The 18,162-nt window shown below is 42.8% G+C and overlaps 1 protein-coding gene across 1 annotated transcript in view; it reads left to right on the forward strand.

The window, feature by feature from the left end:
• LOC126210423 (chymotrypsin-like protease CTRL-1) overlaps positions 1–18,162 on the forward strand; it is a 142,316-nt gene that overhangs the window by 95,388 nt on the left and 28,766 nt on the right. The window contains exon 7 of the mRNA XM_049939654.1: positions 6,158–6,354. Within this exon, the coding sequence (XP_049795611.1) occupies positions 6,158–6,354 (197 nt within the window). The remainder of the gene's footprint in view (positions 1–6,157; positions 6,355–18,162) is intronic.

An 18,162-nucleotide genomic window follows, 5' to 3' on the forward strand; every position in this document is an offset into this window, starting at 1 on the left:
GAGATTGAGGCCTGGCGGATAACGAGAAGAGAGGATATACTGAAGGGCAAGTTCCCATCTCCGGAGTTCGGATAGGTTGGTGTTGGTGGGAAGTATCCAGATAACCCGGACGGTGTAACACTGTGCCAAGATGTGCTGGCTGTGCACCAAGGCATGTTTAGCCACAGGGTGATCCTCATTACCAACAAACACTGTCTGCCTGTGTCCATTCATGCGAATGGACAGTTTGTTGCTGGTCATTCCCACATAGAATGCATCACAGTGTAGGCAGGTCAGTTGGTAAATCACGTGGGTGCTTTCACACGTGGCTCTGCCTTTGATCGTGTACACCTTCCGGGTTACAGGACTGGAGTAGGTGGTGGTGGGAGGGTGCATGGGACAGGTTTTGCACCGGGGGCGGTTACAAGGATAGGAGCCAGAGGGTAGGGAAGGTGGTTTGGGGATTTCATAGGGATGAACTAACAGGTTACGAAGGTTAGGTGGATGGTGGAAAGACACTCTTGGCGGAGTGGGGAGGATTTCATGAAGGATGGATCTCATTTCAGGGCAGGATTTGAGGAAGTCGTATCCCTGCTGGAGAGCCACATTCAGAGTCTGGTCCAGTCCCGGAAAGTATCCTGTCACAAGTGGGGCACTTTTGTGGTTCTTCTGTGGGGGATTCTGGGTTTGAGGGGATGAGGAAGTGGCTCTGGTTATTTGCTTCTGTACCAGGCCGGGAGGGTAGTTGCGGGATGCGAAAGCTGTTGTCAGGTTGTTGGTGTAATGTTTCAGGGATTCCGGACTGGAGCAGATTCGTTTGCCACGAAGACCTAGGCTGTAGGGAAGGGACCGTTTGATGTGGAATGGGTGGCAGCTGTCATAATGGAGGTACTGTTGCTTGTTGGTGGGTTTGATGTGGACGGACGTGTGAAGTTGGCCATTGGACAGGTGGAGGTCAACGTCAAGGAAAGTGGCATGGGATTTGGAGTAGGACCAGGTGAATCTGATGGAACCACGTGGAATGTTTCCCTCTGTTATATATATATATATATATATATATATATATATATATATATATATATATAGCTTATGACAGTCTAAATATCTGATGTTTCCCCAAATGATATGTTTCAAAAAACTATCTCTTTCACTGTTTTTATAAGAGGTTAGAAAGTGACCCTTGTATATGTAAACCTACTCTTCTAATGTAAGTGTAATATAGAGAGAAAGATGAAACCTGGTGCAAGATCATGGTTGGTGAGAGACAGCAATTGCAGGGAAAACTGGGGACTAGGAAAGGGATTGAGGCAGGTGAAGGACAGAAGCTAATGGAAGCTGAGAAGAGTTTGTGACTGAAGGATGTTCAGAAAAAAATCCCCACTTGCACAGTTCAGCTTCTGTGAATATGATTAGTACATAATATTGATGAGTTAAAGATTTGTGTGTGTATATTGGTCAAGGTTGGTGGACTATTTGCCTCACAGATGCTTTGGTCACTCACTTTCAAGAAGTGTTCATCTATAAACATAATTCAAGTGGAGCATAATTTCAAGTATTGTGTTGGCCAGAAAATGAGGGCCACCAAATCATTTTGTTTTTGATTTTTCGCATTGTAAGTTTCTACCTGTTAACTTACTCAGTGAACTAATAAAATTGGTTTAACAATATTATGTACCAATATTCAACTTTTAACTCGTTATGCAAGTTTTCACACATTATACTGATACATTATTTGAGTTAATGCTAGAGTACTAAATTATATGAACTCTGGACGGAACTGCTTCTCTCAGTTTGTATAGATAAGGCACTCAATGTTGAATTCCTTACATATATTTGATGATGAGTTGTTGCCTTCACTCCTTACATTATTTGTATCTCCGCTTCATTGGACAGGTTTCTGATTGCTATTTGAGAGCTGTTCGAAAAGTAAGGTGACATGTCTCAAACATACGTTCACAGTTTCAAGTGTACAGTATACTTCATTTGTTTTTAACAGATAGAAAGGTTAGGTGTGTTTTAGTGTGCTGGGCAATTTTCAATTACTATAAAAAATGGAGCAAAGAATTTGCATCAAATTTTGTGTGAAAAATGGAATCATGTGCTCTAAAACACTTGAAATGTTCACAGTGGTATACGGGGTGTCTGCCTTAAGTAAAAAAAAAAAAAAAAAAAAATGTTTACAAGTGGTACAAGCTCTTCCAAGATGGCCAGGTAGATGCCAATGACAAACCTCACTGTGGATGCCCCAGCATATGAACAACACATGATAACATCGATGCTGTGAAGAAAATTGTCAAATTACTGTAAGAGAAGTAGCTGAGGATGTTGGCATATTGGTCACCTCCTGCAATTTTTTTGGATGTTTTGGGCATGAGACGTGTGTCAGTGAAGTTTGTCCCAAAACTTCTCAGTTTTGATCAGAAGAACCATCACATGAGCATCGCTCAGGGGCTCTTGAATGACACCAATGATAATCCTGATTTGTTCAAGGGGGTCATAGCTGGTGACAAAACATGGCTTTATGGCCATGACATCAAAACCAAAGCCCAATCGTCCCAATGGAAGCTTCCCAGAGAGCCAAGACTGAAAAAAGCATGCTAAGTTCGATCATATGTCAAAGTTTTGCTCACTTTTCTTTTTTAATTACCATGGAGTAGTGCATCATGAATTTTTGCCTCAAGGTCGTACAGTCAATAAGGAGTATTACTTTGATGTTATGGCCATTTGCAAGAAGCAATATGCAAAAAAGTCTGGAATTGTGGAAAAAGAATTCATGGTTTTTGCATCACAACAATGCTCCTGCTCATTCATCATTACTTTTGAGAGATTTTTAGGACAAAAACAACACAACAATCATGTCTCCACCACCATATTCACTGGATTTGGCCTCCTGTAACTTTTTCCTGTTCCCAAAACTGAAGAGACCTATGAAAGGATGAAGATTTTCAACAACTGAGGAAACAAAAACTGCATCGCTGAAAGTCCTCAAGGCTGTACCGAAAGAGCTTATGAGAAGTGCTTCAAGGATTGGAAGAAGTTTTGGCATAAGTGTATTGTATCTGGGGAAGGGATTGCTACAAAGGGGACAGCATGAATAATGATGAATAAATAAATACTTTTTCAAAAAAATATAAAGTCACCTTACTTGTTCAATACACCTCATAAATAGTCACCTCATGACAAGATTTTCCTTTCCAAATAAAAAATTTTGATTCCATTCAGTCATACTTTATATTTCATTAATTATCAATGTCTTCCTTGTTCTTTACACAAATAGAGACTCCCAATAATTATTACAAGTTACTTCAGATTAGAAACTCACACAGACTTGTGCCCAACACAGCTGGCACCTGAATAACTTGTGATGATAACCAACTCATTAAGGTAGTTTACTGTTTTGCTTTTTATCATTCATATTAATTTTATGTACCATTACTTTTACAAGATGTAATGAGTTTTCATTTGGTTAAATTCTGGTAAACTATTACAAATGTTATAAATTTCCACTTTTATAAACCATATTTTGACTATTGTTATGAAAAGGATAGACTGCTTCTCACCATATAGTGGATACGTTGAGTTGCAGACAGGCACAACAAAAAGACTCTGAAACTGGTAAACTTTTGGCCAAAAGGCTTTCTTCTAAAGTACATACACACACACACACACACACACACACACACACACATGACCACTGTCTCTGGGTGCGGAGGCCTGACTGCAAGCAACTGTGTGTGATGGGAGAAGTGATCTGGAAGGTGGGGGTAAGGAGGAGGCTGGGGCGAAGAGGGGGGATGGTAAAGTGCTGCTTGTGGGAGCATACAGGGATGAGGTGAGGAGAGGATTGGTAGCTAGGTGCAGTTGGGAAGTTATAGACAGAGGGCAATGGAAAAAGCAGAGAAGTAAAAAGACAGTGGGTGTGTTGGTGAAATAGAAGGCTGTGTATTGCTGGAGTGGGAGCAGGGAAGGGAACAGGTGGGTGAAGGACAATGACTAACGAAGGCAGAGGACATAAGGATTACGGGAACGTAGGATACATTTCAGGGAGAATGCCCACCTGTGCAATCCAGAAAAGCTGGTGTTGGCAGGGAAGATCTTGATGGCACAGATTGTGAAGTACTTACTGAAGTGCAGATCATTGCTGGCCACAATTTGTCGGTGACCATTCATGTGGACAAACAGCTTGTTGGTAGCCATGTCCACACAGAATGCAGCAAATTGGTTACATCTTAGCTTGTAGATCACATGACTGGTTTCACAGGTAACCCTGTCTTTGATGGGATAGGTGATGCCTGTGACTGGACTGGAGTAGGAGGTAGCAGGAGGATGTATTGGACAGGTCTTGCATCTAGGTCTATTACAGGGATATTTAGATGATTCTTTGATGCCTCAGGATGTGTCCAATTAACTAATCCCTTTCTTTAGTCAAGTTGTGCCATAAATTTCTTTTTCACCCTCAATATGATTCAGAACATTCTCATTAGTTATCCAATTGACACACATACTCTTCAGCATTCTCCTGGAGCACTACATTTCAAAAGCTTCTATTTTCTTCTTGTCTGAACTGTTTATCATCTATTTTTCAATTTCATAGTAAGCTAAACTCAAAAACAAGTATTTAACAGAATATCTTTATTTAATTAACTAGTTGATTAGGGGACTTCATCACAATACAATGACCAGTAGCCAAATGAGTTCACACTTTTCCTATGAAAGAGCTGTGTGAGACATTTTACGAGGGTTGTTTTTTAAGTAAGGGCTGTTTTTATTTTTAAAAAAAGATACAAATACTTTTGTAAGAAAACTTTTATTTTCTGATTTTACACACTTTTACCTATTTTTCTACATAGTTGCCTTGTTTATTTAAGCACTTGTCATACTGTACAACTAACTTTTTAATTCCGTCTTCAAAGAATTCGGCCGCCTGCTCCGACAGCCAAGAGTTCACGGCCGCTTTCACTTCATCGTCGTCATTGATGCGCTGCCCGCCAAGATGGTGTTTCAGGTACCGGAAAAGGTGAAAATCACTAGGAGCAAGGTCGGGGCTGTATGGTGCATGTTCCAAAACTTCCCAGCCAAAAGAATCAATCAAATCCCGAGTCTTTTGGGGGTGTGAGGCCTAGCGTTATCGTGGAGGAGCAAAACTCCTTTTGTCAGCATGCCGTGCCTTTCGTTTTGAATTGCTCTGTGGAACTTCTTTAGAGTTGCACAGTAGGCATCTGAGTTGATTGTCATTTCTCGTGGCATAAAGTCCACTAGCAAAACACCGCGCCGGTCCCAGAACACAGTTGCCATAATCTTGCGCTTTGACAGCGTCTGTTTGGCTTTGACCTTGACGGGTGAGGTTGTACGTCGCCATTCCATCGATTGTCGCTTGCTTTCGGGAGTGATACGGGATACCCATGTTTCATCTCCAGTGACAATTTAACTCAACATGTCATCCCCTTCTTCCTCGCAATGAATCAGAAAGTCCAATGTAGTGGCAAATCTCTTCCCTTTGTGGTCCTCTGTGAGGAGTCTGGGTACCCACCGAGAACACAGTTTCTTAAAGTTTAGGTTTTCAGACAATTTTGTACAAAACCGATCTTGAAATTTGTGGAAATTCCAAAGAAAGAGTGGAAATTGTGAATCTTCTGTCCTCATGAATCTTTCTTTCGACTGCAGCCACCAAATCATCAGTGATCACAGAGGGCCGGCCAGAGCGTTCTTCATCATGGACGTTTTGACGGCCATTTTTAAACTCTCTAACCCATTGATGCACTTTACCTTCGCTCATTGCATTCAAGCCATAAACTTCTGTTAAATGACGATGAATTTCTGCAGCTGATAGGCTTCTCGCAGTCAAGAAACGTATCACTGACCGTATCTCACATGCGGCGGGCGATTCAATAATCGTAAACATTATAAAGTAGCACAGCAATGCGTACATGTCAGCTACAGAGCTGCAACTTGCATCAGTGTGGACGGGAAGGATGCCGGCAAGTGGAGCGGTGGCTTGTTGCGGTGTCCGCGCGAACTACAGGACTATACGTGCGAACGGCCCTTACTTAAAAAACAACCCTCGTACAAGTGTAGGCCTGTGGCCACCTTCCCCTCACCTTATAGTGATTTTCAATAGACTGTATGAAGTAGTGCTGTGTTCCCAGATGAGAGAGTAAAGCCGGTGGCTGTGCTGCAGGGACACCAGCGAGGCAGCAGCAGTTGGAGCTGCCCATTGTAGCACTGGACCAGTGTCGGCAGATCTACAGTTCCAAGCTGCCTGTCACCAATGACCAGCTGTGTGTCGGGGGAGAGCAGGGGCGCGACGCCTGCTCCGGCTTCGGAGGTGCACCGCTCGTGCTGCTGGACGGTGCGACGAGAACGCGATACTATCAGGTAGATACTAACATGTATATATAACACGATGAAATCACAGCCATGAGCCACAGCTGGATAAAGCACTATTCTAGACTTTTCCATACATTATGGTCCTCAGATGTCCAATCTGTAGCTCCTCCAGATTTTTTAACATCATCGACTTGCCTTCCATTAGGTTGTCTTCTTGGTTTTTTCTTATTTGTTGGAGTACAGCAAAGAATTACATTCTACAGCTGCACGATTACCCTGTAATTCACAATTAAGTGCCTGGCACAGGGTTCATTGAACCACCTTCAAGCTGTTTCTCAACTGTTCCCCCTCGAATAGCACATGGGAAAAATGAACAAGCAAATCTTTCCATGTGAGCTCTGATTCTCTTATTTTATGATGATGATGATCATTTCTCCCTATGTAAGTGGGTGCCAACAAAATGTTTTGACCCTCTGAGGAGAAAGTTGGTGATTGAAATTACATGTGAAGATCCTGGTGCAGCAAAAAAGCCTTTATTTTAATGATTGCTACCCCAGTTTACATATCATATGTGAGACACTTTCTCCCTTATTTCTAGCTAATACAAAATGAGCTGTGCTTCTTTGAACTTTTTTGAATCTTGCATCAATGATATCTGGTGCAGATCCCATACAACACAGCAATATTCCAGAAGAAGGTGGTGTGTTCTGCCAATAAGACACAGTCCTTGGTTTGCTTTCCCCCACAACATTATCTATGTGATCACTCCAGTTTTAAGTTATTCGTAGTTGTTGTCCCTAAGCATATAGCTGAATTAACAGCCTTTGAATTTGTATATTGTGTAACTGAAATGTAGTGGATTCCTTTTTGTGCTCTTGTGAATGACTTCATATTTTTCATTTTTTGGTGTCAATTTCCACTTTTGTCTAAGTCACTTTACAGTTGGTTTTGATCATCTGATGACTTTTGTCTAAGTCACTTTACAGTTGGTTTTGATCATCTGATGACTTTAAAAGACAATCAATGACAGCATCATCTGCACACAATCTAAGAGGGCTGCTCATATTGTCTCCTAAATCATTTATATAGATCAGTAACAGCAGAGGACGTATAACACTTCCTTGGAGAACCCCAGATTTACAGCTGTTTTACTCTAGGACTTTCTGGCCTTTACAATGAACAGTGACCTTTCTGACACAAAATAACAAGTTCAGTTGCGCTACTGAAATGATACTCTATAGCCACACAATTTCATTAGAAGTCGCTTGAGAGGAACAATGTAGAAAGCCTTCTGGAAATCTAATAATATGGAATTAATTTGACGTCCCCTGTTGACAGCTCTCATTACTTCATGGGTGTTAATGGCTGATTGTACTTCACAAGTATGACATTTTCTGAATTAATGTTGGCTGTTTGTCAATAAATCACTTTAATCAAGATAATTCATAATGTTTGAACACAATATATGTTCCAAAATCCTTTGGAAATAATCATTAGCGATATGGTTCTATAATTCAGTGGATTACTCCTATTTCCATTCTTCGATATTGATGTGACTTGTGTAACTTTCCAGTCTTCCGGTATGGACCTTTTGACAAATGAATGGTTGACTATGATGGTTTGTTTGTTTTGTTTTAGGGCGCAAAAACAACTAGGGTCATATCCACCCATGTCAGGATCGTAGAACATCAATGGAAAGAAAGACAGCTAAAAACAGGGACTTGGAGTACACTCCATACAATATTCCATAGAGACAATGGAGGTCCTGAACTGAAGGTTGAATGTCCTTTGCCAAATTGGTACAATGGATAAAAATTAAACGCAATTGAAAGCCCGCTCGTCATTCACCAAAAACTGCCGATAACTCAGATGGCAAACATAAATGAGAATGTAAGTGCTTTAAAAAAGGGCATTCCATAAGGAAATGGCAAACTGTCAAAGGTTGGAGGCAATGAGCACAAAGTAATGGCGGATCACCATTTAACAAATAGCGATGACTAAAAAGATTGTGCCCAATGTGCAACCTAACTAAAATGATATCTTTGTGACAAGGGGGCTGAGAGGAGGTTGTCAAAGCCACTGGGAGAGGTTTAATTCCCTGGAGCTTGTTCCCATGAGGGGGAGAACAGTTGTGATGTCAGAGTGGCACCACCTGCTGTCAGACATCAACAGAGATCATTGAAGGGAATGGAAGAACTAGCAGACTGAGGTACATCAGCGGACTTGTTTGCCATCAGACTGACAAATATCACAGTGGCTCCATAATGAGTGAGCAAGTGAAAGGTTTCCTGAACCAGCTACACTAAGGGATGGATGGTGTACAGCATGCAGAGGCTCTGGAGGGCACTGAGAATTGGAGGGGATGACACAACTGAGAAGCCTGTGTCACCAGATGAACTGTGTCGCCTGATACAGGGAAAAATAGCTCCACTGTAAATATTGGGCAGTGTTTTGGAAGATGATACTGAAAATCATCGGTGCCAGTGACGGAGGCCATCTGACATCGTGGTCAGTCCGAGAGCCATCAGTATACACAAAGGTATTATTGCAAAGCTCTGTGTGAAGGTTGAAAAACTTATGACAATAGACCGAGGCTGGAGTAAGGCTGGAGTAGTGTCCTTAGGAAGCAAATGAAGTCCAAGGTGAACACAGGCCGCTGCACATAGCCAAGATTGTGAAGGGTTTACACCCATTGGGAAAGTGGCAGGTAGCATGTAGTTAAGCTGTCAGAGCAATAGCTGAAAGCGAATTCCAGGAGGTAATAGAGAAGAGGGACGTGACCAGTACTGGCAATCAAAGGAGTCATCAAAGAAGGAGGCATAGGATGGGTGGCCAGGCATGGCAGGCAAACATCATGTGTATCTACTGAGGGGAAAATCATGGTGTCGTGACAGCGGTAGTTCGGCAGCTTCTGCATTCAGACTATCAACCAGGCTAATGTAAAAGGCACCAGTGGCCAAATGGTTGCCACAATGGTGGATTGTATTGAGACAGTGTAAGATGGATGGACATGCAGATGCATAAACAAAAGACCATAGTCTAGTTTCAAATGGACAAGTACAAATGGAGGAAGGTGGTCCGATACACTCCTCAGGAATTACCACTGAGGACACATAGGACATTGAAGGGCTGCTTACAGTGGGCAGCCAGGTAAGACTTATGGGAGGACCAAGAAAGTTTCCTATCAAGCATGAGTCCCAGAAATTTCATAGTTTCAACGATTGGAAGAGCAACAGGCTCAAGATGTAAAGACGGTAGAAGAAACCAATTGCACTGCCAGAAATTCTCACAAACTGTTTTGTCTGTGGAAAAGTGAAAGCTATTGTTGATGCTCCACAAGCAGAAACAATTGAGACAACACTGAAGACGCTGATCAAGGAGCCAGGTCAATGGAGAACTGCAATAAGTGGAAAAATTGTCAAAAGGAAGGGAGCCGGAGATGCCCAACAGGAGATAGGCCATAATAAGGTTAATAGGACAATGCTCAGGATGAAACCCTGAGGCATACTGTTTTCCTGGATAAAGGTGTTTGACAAGGTAGGATCCGTATATACCTTGAAAACTCTGTCTTTTAAAAATTCCTGAAGGAAACACAACATGCGGCCTTGGAAGCCCCACATGTAGGGAGTATGGAGGATACCAGTTCTCCACCAGGTGTTGTAGGCTTTCTCCAAATTGAAAACACAGCCACAATCTGGTGTTTCTGCAGAAAACCATTCATGACATGGGCTGACAAAGTGATGAGACTGTCAACTGCAGTACAGCGTGCTTGAAATCCACACTGTGCAGTGGTTAATAAATTGTGAGACTCAAGCCATCATACCAGCCAGACAAGAATCATACATTCCATCACCTTACAAACAGAGCTGGTGAGAGAAATGGGATGGCTACTGGAAAGAAGGTGTTTTCCCTTAACGTGCTTAGGTATGGGTATGGCAGTGGCTTCATGCCAGCATCTGGGAAACATGCCCTCTGCCCAGATGTGATTGTACATAGGATTGCCCCCAAGAGAAAGATTCTGCAACTTAATAATATGAACATTGTCCATCCCTGGGGTGGAGGATCAGGATGAATGAGAGCATGGTCTAACTGCTTCATAGTAAAGGTAGCATTGTAGCACTGACAATTCTGAGACGAGAAGGGTATTGCATGAGCCTCCTCCACTCATTTCTGATGGAGGAAGGCAAGGTGGGTGGAGCTTGAAATCTCTGAAAAATAACAGCCCAGGATTTTAGGGATAGTAGGTGATAAAAAACTCAAATGAAATCCAGCTAGATTTTTGTTATCCTGAAGAATGTGACGACACTGTGCACACAACTGTTAAAAACAAATGTAGTTGACCTTCATAGGATGATGATTAAAAATGCAGAAAGCACATCTATATGCATGAATTACATCTCAACACATTACATCCATGAAGAGACAGAGACATGGTGCAGTAAAACGGGAGTGCAAGGAATGGAATGTTCTGTGGTGGTAAAGACAACATTTGTAAGATGTTCTACCTGATGATCACAACTGGGGAATGTTGCTACTCAAAGGTCACCAATGAGGAGTAAAGCCTGCAGTCGTCCTTAGAAAGCTGCCATTTGGGTGTGCATGTAGGTGGGATAGGAGTCAGCAAACTGATAGCACACGAGTAATGGTCACTCGAGTACATGTCAGAGAGAATGGACCACTCGAGATGACAGGCAAGCTGAGCAGTGCAGAAGGAAGTGTCCAAATGGGAATAGGTGTGTGTGGAATCTGAAAGGAATGTGGCTTGTCCTGTGTTAAGACAAATGAGGTTAAGTTGACTGAGAAGGTCAGCCAAGAAGGCAACTCTTGCACAGTTTCTGGGAGAACCCCCAAAGGAGATGGTGCACATTGAAGTTACTGAGCAGCAGAAAGGGATGAGGGAGTTGCCCAATAAGCTGGAGGAAGTCTTCTCTGGTGATACCAAATAATGGAGGAATATAAACAGTACAAAGGGGAAAGATCAAGTCAGGAAGGAAAATGTGGACCACAACAACTTGAAGCTGGGTAATCAGTGAAATGGATCATGACGCACCCCCCACCCCATCCCCTCCACTATAAGCTGGATAGTCAGTAAGATGGATTATGAGCCCCCTCCCCCCAGAGTGGGAATGCCGTCCTTGAGGAGATCAAAATGGACCGGTAAGAAATGTGTGAGGTCAAAACAGTCATGAGGATACAATTTTGTTTCCTGGAGGCAGGAACTAGTGTATGCTGCAGTTCCAAGTGCAGCTGTAATTCCTCTTTGTTGGACCTAAGGCTGTGAACATACCATTGGAGGAGAGTCATGATGAGGAATGAGGAGGAGGAAAAAAATGAAGGGATGTCACCTTGGCAGTTGCCAAGCGCCAGCCTTTGCAGACTCACTGCTACAGGGTGCAGAGGTTGGAGGATCCTGCTCCATGAAATCTACAGAGGCGTTGGCATTTTCCCTCTGTCAGTCTGCAGAGTCCAGGGCAGAAAAATTGCTGGCAGTGCACACCAGTGACACAGAGGTCAGATGGGTGAGGGTATCATGTGGCGACACCATTAAAGGAGAAAACCGTTTGCCTCTGTTTGGTTTCTTGGAGCCTTTCTGGTTGGCAGAGGAAGACTCAGATGTTTTTTGCCCAGAGGGATGTAAAAAGTCTGTGTGGAAGTATTCCTTCTATCCTTTCCAGACAAGCAGTTGTGTAGCAGGTGACTTCTCCCCGGGAGGTGAAAGTTTGGTGGCTTGTTGCACAGCTGGAGGAGGAGATGGGGATGCTACCATGACATTGGGTGATTTTACAATTGCAGTGCTGAATTTGAGGTTGCATGTCTGCTTGACATGTCCTTCATAGAGCGAGGTGTGGCAAGAACAGTGCTGTAAGTTTTAAACATGGCTGCATGGTCAGCAACCATTTACAAATAAAGTTAAAGCAATTACAGTCCTTGGTCACAAAAATAATTACAGTCCTTGGTCACAAAAATTAAGTCTTTTGACCTTGTTTCAGCACTTCTATGAGTGCCTTCATCAGAAATTAAACATTCCAATTGGCAGTCATGTATAAAATAAATATCAAGCGATAAAGCTTTAGTCACAAAATTTTTTATAAATGAATATGTGGAAGGCAAGCCAATATGGACTGCTCATACATGTTAAGCCACAGGTAGCAACAGACACTAATTCTTTGGCAGCTCACCAGAGTGCACCCGGGGCCAATCCAGTAGATGGAAGTCCCTCAATTGCAAAAATCTTAGACGGGGCAGAAATACTGGCTGCTGTGACATGGACGGACAATGTGCCCCGTAGGGAAGCTTGGAACAACATCCACTACAATGAGCCAGTACTGATTTAGGAAGACCCCAGCAAAATCAACATGTAGATGGTCCCACAGGCACTGTGGCATTGGCCAGGGGGAGAATGATGCCTGTGGGGCCACTTGTTGCTGAACACAGTGAGTGCAACCAATAAGCCATGTAATGTCCCCATCTATGCCTGGACAATATGTACGCTGGTGGGCCAAAGTTTTGATGTGAAAGATCCCCCAATGACAGACATGTAGAACCACAGCACATTATGGCATAAGGAAGTGGGAATCACAACCTGAGGAGCAGTCTCTTCTGTAGCTAACAAAAGAACCCCATCAGACACAGAAAGTCAGTGCTGGAGGGAGAAGTAATTACGCAAGGGATCAGAGATACTGCCTGGGGGTCTCTTCTGGCCAACCGTGCAGCACAAAAGAGACGAACTGACTAAGTACAACATCTGCAGAATGGCTGATGCTATCGTAGCATGAGTGATGCGAGAACGTTCTGGTTCTCAGTATCTATATAGAAACAAAGCAACTCGTCCCGATTGGACGCTGGGTCCGGCCCGACTGGAAGGCGAGATGTGGCATTGGTGTTGGTGTGTTGTGCTGTTGTAATGTATCTGATAATGATAATGGGAGAGAAAGAGAGCCCAGCACTCTAAACGATGTGATGGATTGTCTGGCACAGAAGCTGAAGCATTAAAAAGAGCAACCAACAGCTTGTCATCTGTGATTAAATGGAACTTAGAAGGAGACAAGAAGATGTGAAATTTCTTGAGGTTGAATACAATTTCTAAAGCCTCCTTTTTAATCTGAGAATACCGGTGCTGAGTGGGAGTTAAAGTCTTAGAAATGTAAGCAATAGGTCGTTCAGACGTGTCCACGTATTTGTGCACCAGCATTATGCCAAGACCCTGCTGAGAGGGATCTGTAGCCAACACGAGAAAAGCGGCCAGACAGGGGGCAGATTGTAGCTTCAATTTAAGCAAAGTGAACACCCGGTCACAAGCTGGGGACCAGAAAAAAAGCCACATTTTTTATGCAAAAGTGGCTGCAGGGACTGAGCAACAGTGGATGTGTCCATCAAAAACTTGTGGTAGTATGCAACTTTACCTAGAAATGCCTACAGTTCCTTAATGGAGGTTGGCTGCATCAACAATTGGAGATGTATGCTGTTCTATAAAACACTGAAAAATAGCAGGCTTGCTAGTGACGCCAAAAGGCAAGCTTTGACATTGGTATATGCAGAAAGGTGTATTGGCAGTTAGAAGGTGCCTAGAGGCCTCATCCAAGGGGAGCTGGAGGTATGATTCAGACAAATCAAGCTTGGAAACGTAGTGGCCACCTGATAATTTTGTGAGCAGTTTGTCAGGGTGGGGCAAAGGGTATGTATCTATCGTGTACTGCGCATTAATCGTGACACTGGAGTCGAAGCTTACCTGTCGGCTTCTTAATGATGACCAGTGATGTAACCCATTACTGGAAGGAATAGGCCAAATGACATTGAGTGACATCAGATGGTCTAATTTGGGCTTGAGAGAGTCATGCAATGTGATAGGCACCTGCTGCTCCTAAAAAAAAAACGAGGGCGGGTGGACTCTTTCATGGTAATGTGGACCTGAAAACCAGTAGCCCAACCGAGCTATACAGAACTTGATCAGACACCATATTTAACTCATTGTCAATGAGGGAACCAAAACTGTTACACGCATCTAACCCGAACAGGTCTGTGGTATGGGAATGATCCACAACAAGGAAGGTGAGAGGGTGAACAACATATTTGTAAGAGACCATAGCAGAGAACTGACATAGGATCGGAATCTGCTGTTTATTATAGCTAACTGATTACTATGAAGCCTGTGTGAGGGGAGGGGACCCCAAGTCCACACATGTTTGTGTGTTTACTGAAGTCATTGCAGCTCCTATGTCCATTTTCATTTTTAGCAGTGCGAGTCACTAAACAATTTGTTCAGGGAGACAGTCATTGTAGAGATACAGTTTATGTCCAATGGTACTACTGTGCCCGCCACATTTCAAGGGCAGTTACACCCCAAAGCAGTGTAGCCTTTGTTTTGACACTTGTTGTAAACAGCCCTTTGCTTAGGACACACCTCACGCTCATGTTGGATGAAGCAGTATGGGCAAGACGGAAGGGGGGCATGCGGCCGCCCTTGTGACGTGACCTATTGCTGCTGTGACCATAACTGATGATGCCCCATGCGGCACTGACTCAAAGGTTGTACTGCTGCAATGGCATTCCTGTCATCCTGAATGCTTGCAGCATGCCTAACAGGAGTTGACTAAACAACTTCTGATATCTCCATCCACACAGCAATCTGATTGCTTGCAGTCCGTGACACTTAAAAGGACTGTACCATATTGAGCACATTCATAAGCTTCAGATTCTCACACTGAAGTGCATTTTTGTGAACTTTGGTATCTGGAACCAGATGAATAATAACATCACGCACCATGTGATCAGTGTATGATTCATGATGAGTAGTAGTAACCAATATATGATGACAACTCAACCCATGTAATTCTTCTGACAATGGTAAAATTTTACACATGCCACAATGACATGTGTTTTGTCACAGTAATAGGTTGAGAGAAGCTTGCTCATTTCATCAAATAATAAGCTGGCCGGTTCTCGCAACGGTGCAAGTAGGCACAACAGTTGACAAATGCTCAGCGAAAGCAGGTTTCCGTGGCCCTTACGAAAACCTGGAAATGTTGGTGTAACTGTTCTCATAGAGTCCCAATATTCAGCTGATTCATCATATGCCAGAATGGGTGATGGTTGCACTGATGGGAGAGTAACCTGCTGCAAACAAGCAGACACCACTTGACTGAGAGCAGTGGTGAGAGGTTGCTGTTGTTCCACGAAAGCTTGCTGTTGAGCTATGACACTTTGGAGTATTTCTTTCATTGAGATGTTTGTCGGGTAACTGAGCACTGACACTAACACACAGAGGAAATGTAAACCTGTTTTCTTCATCAAGTTTCTATAGAAAGAACAAACACAATTTATGAATGTAGTACTTTATAGAGCATGGTACAAGCAAGATACAATGAAGTACAGGTTATGCATAGCACTGAACGCTTTGACTGGACAACAATAATACAGGTTGCAGAATAGGCTGCTGCTTAAATAATATTGTATCTTTGGTGGCCCACCAGAGAGTGCCAGGGGGCCGACCCAGGTGGCCTCTATAAACGGGCGTATGAGCTGTATGGACGCGCGATCTCTGAAATCACGTGTGTCGTAAATGAAGGTACACCATTGTTTAGTAACTCTGCTTTAGTGACACTGTCATTGGTAACATCGGTGTTGTTACTGTGTAATGAACATTTTGATTGCATCCTGCCTCTGGTGTACTTTACGTATGACCAGAATCCCTTTGGGTTTTCATCCAGATTTTGAGACAGAGTTTCACTGGGGAAACCATTAAAAACATTTCACATTAAAGTTTGGACTAAATTTTTAAGTTTCTGTAAAAAGACTTCATCAATCTTGGGGGCTTTGCATTCTGTTAAATTTGGCATTCTTTTTTTGTTGCTCCTGCAATAGTGTTTTGACCTGTTGGGATCAGAACCCTCTCTTATTAATTTATTTGGTTATGTATGCCTAAACTGCCGTCAATAACGTTTCTTTGAATTTAAACCACATCTGGTCTACACTTACATAGATAGGCTGGAAGGAGTTTACACTCTCTCTTAGGAAGATGTCGAGTGAATTTTTACTCGCTTTTTTAAATAGATGTATTTGACATTTATTTTTTGTAGGTTCGGATGTTACAGTATTCAGTCTCATTACAGTGACCTTGTGGTCACTAATCCCTATATCTGTTGTGATGCTCCTTATTTCCTCAGGATTATTTGTTGCTAAGAGGTCAAATATATTTTCACAACAATTTACACTTCAGGTGGGATCCTGAACTAATTGTCCTAATTAATTTTGTGATAATGCATTCAGTATGATTTCAGGTGACACTTTATGGCTACCACTTACTTTAGCTGTATTATCTGAATGGGGAGGGGGGCAAGAAGGTCAGTAAAAGGAACCAAATATTAATTTAATCCAGTTGTCAAGTATAATCTCCACCCATACCTGCTCACAGAAACATGCTACTTCAATTTCACTATAAGATAACTTATGACAGCAATAAAGACTTGAACACCAACTGCATTTAATTCATGCTTTCTAAACTTGGTTAGGTCCTTTGTAAAAGTTTTGGATGAACTTATTTCTGGCTTTAGCCAGCTCTCCTTACTTATAATGATTTGAGCTTCAGTGCTTTCTATTAGCACTTGGAGCTCTTTCCCAACATAGCTACAACAGTTTACAGCTGCAATATCTACTGTTGTTAGGTTCACCTTCCTGTTTTTGGCATGCATCCTTTTAGATTGACACCCATTCTGTAGTTTTCCTAGACCCTTTAACATAAAAATCTGCCCAGTCCTCTCCACACAGCCCCTACTATCCATGTAGCCACTTCCTGTGTGTATTGTACCCCTGAACTATTAAGTGGAACTGGCAAGCAAGATTGTCAGTACTTACTGCTTCAGCTAGCTGAGGAAAACCAGGGAGAAGTTCTTCCAATTCAAACCCATACACATTGTTAGTACCAACATGAGCCATACCCTGCAGCTGGCTGCACCCTGTGCTCTCCGTGTTGTCTGAAAGAAGCCATTCCACATCTGGAGTAACTATTTCCGGTGTGCCTTAGAATATGGGTGGGCAATAGGCAGCCTGTGGCTCATATCCAGCCTGTGATTAGTTTCAATATGGCCAGTGGAAGAAATTTCTAGGAGGAAGACCAAGGCATGACAGAATTTTCCAATGGAAGTTTTTAAGACAGTTATTGTCTTGAATTCCATGAACTGTGGACCTTGCTGTTGGTGGGGAGGCTTGCGTGCCTCAGCGATACAGATAGCCTTACCGTAGGTGCAATGGGGTGGTATCTGTTGAGAGGCCAGACAAATGTGTGGTTCCTGAAGAGGGGCAGCAGCCTTTTCAGTAGTTGCAGGGGCAACAGCCTGGATGATTGACTGATCTGGCTTTGCAACATTAACCAAAACTCCCTTGCTGTGTTGGTTCTGTGAACAGCTGAAAGCAAGAGGAAACTACAGCCATAATCTTTCTCAAGGGCATGCAGCTTTACTATATGGTTAAATGATGATGGCATCCTCTTGGGTAAAATATTCCAGAGGTAAAATAGTCTCCCATTTGGATCTCCGGGCGGGGACTACTCAGGAGGATGTCGTTATCAGGAGAAAGAAACCTAGCGTTCTATGGGTCGGAGTGTGGAATGTCAGATCCCTTAATCAGGCAAGTAGGTTAGAAAATTTAAAAAGGGAAATGGATAGGTTACAGTTAAATATATCGGGAATGAGTTAAGTTCGGTGGCAGGAGGAACAAGACTTCTGGTCAGGTGAATACAGGGTTATAAATACAAAATCAAATAGGAGTCATGCAGGAGTAGGTTTAACAATGAATAAAAAAAAGGAGCCAGGTCAGCTACTACAAACAGCATAGTGAACGCATTATTGTAGCCAAGATAGA

Source organism: Schistocerca nitens, chromosome 10 (genome assembly GCF_023898315.1).
Source record: "Schistocerca nitens isolate TAMUIC-IGC-003100 chromosome 10, iqSchNite1.1, whole genome shotgun sequence".
NCBI lineage: Eukaryota > Metazoa > Arthropoda > Insecta > Orthoptera > Acrididae > Schistocerca > Schistocerca nitens.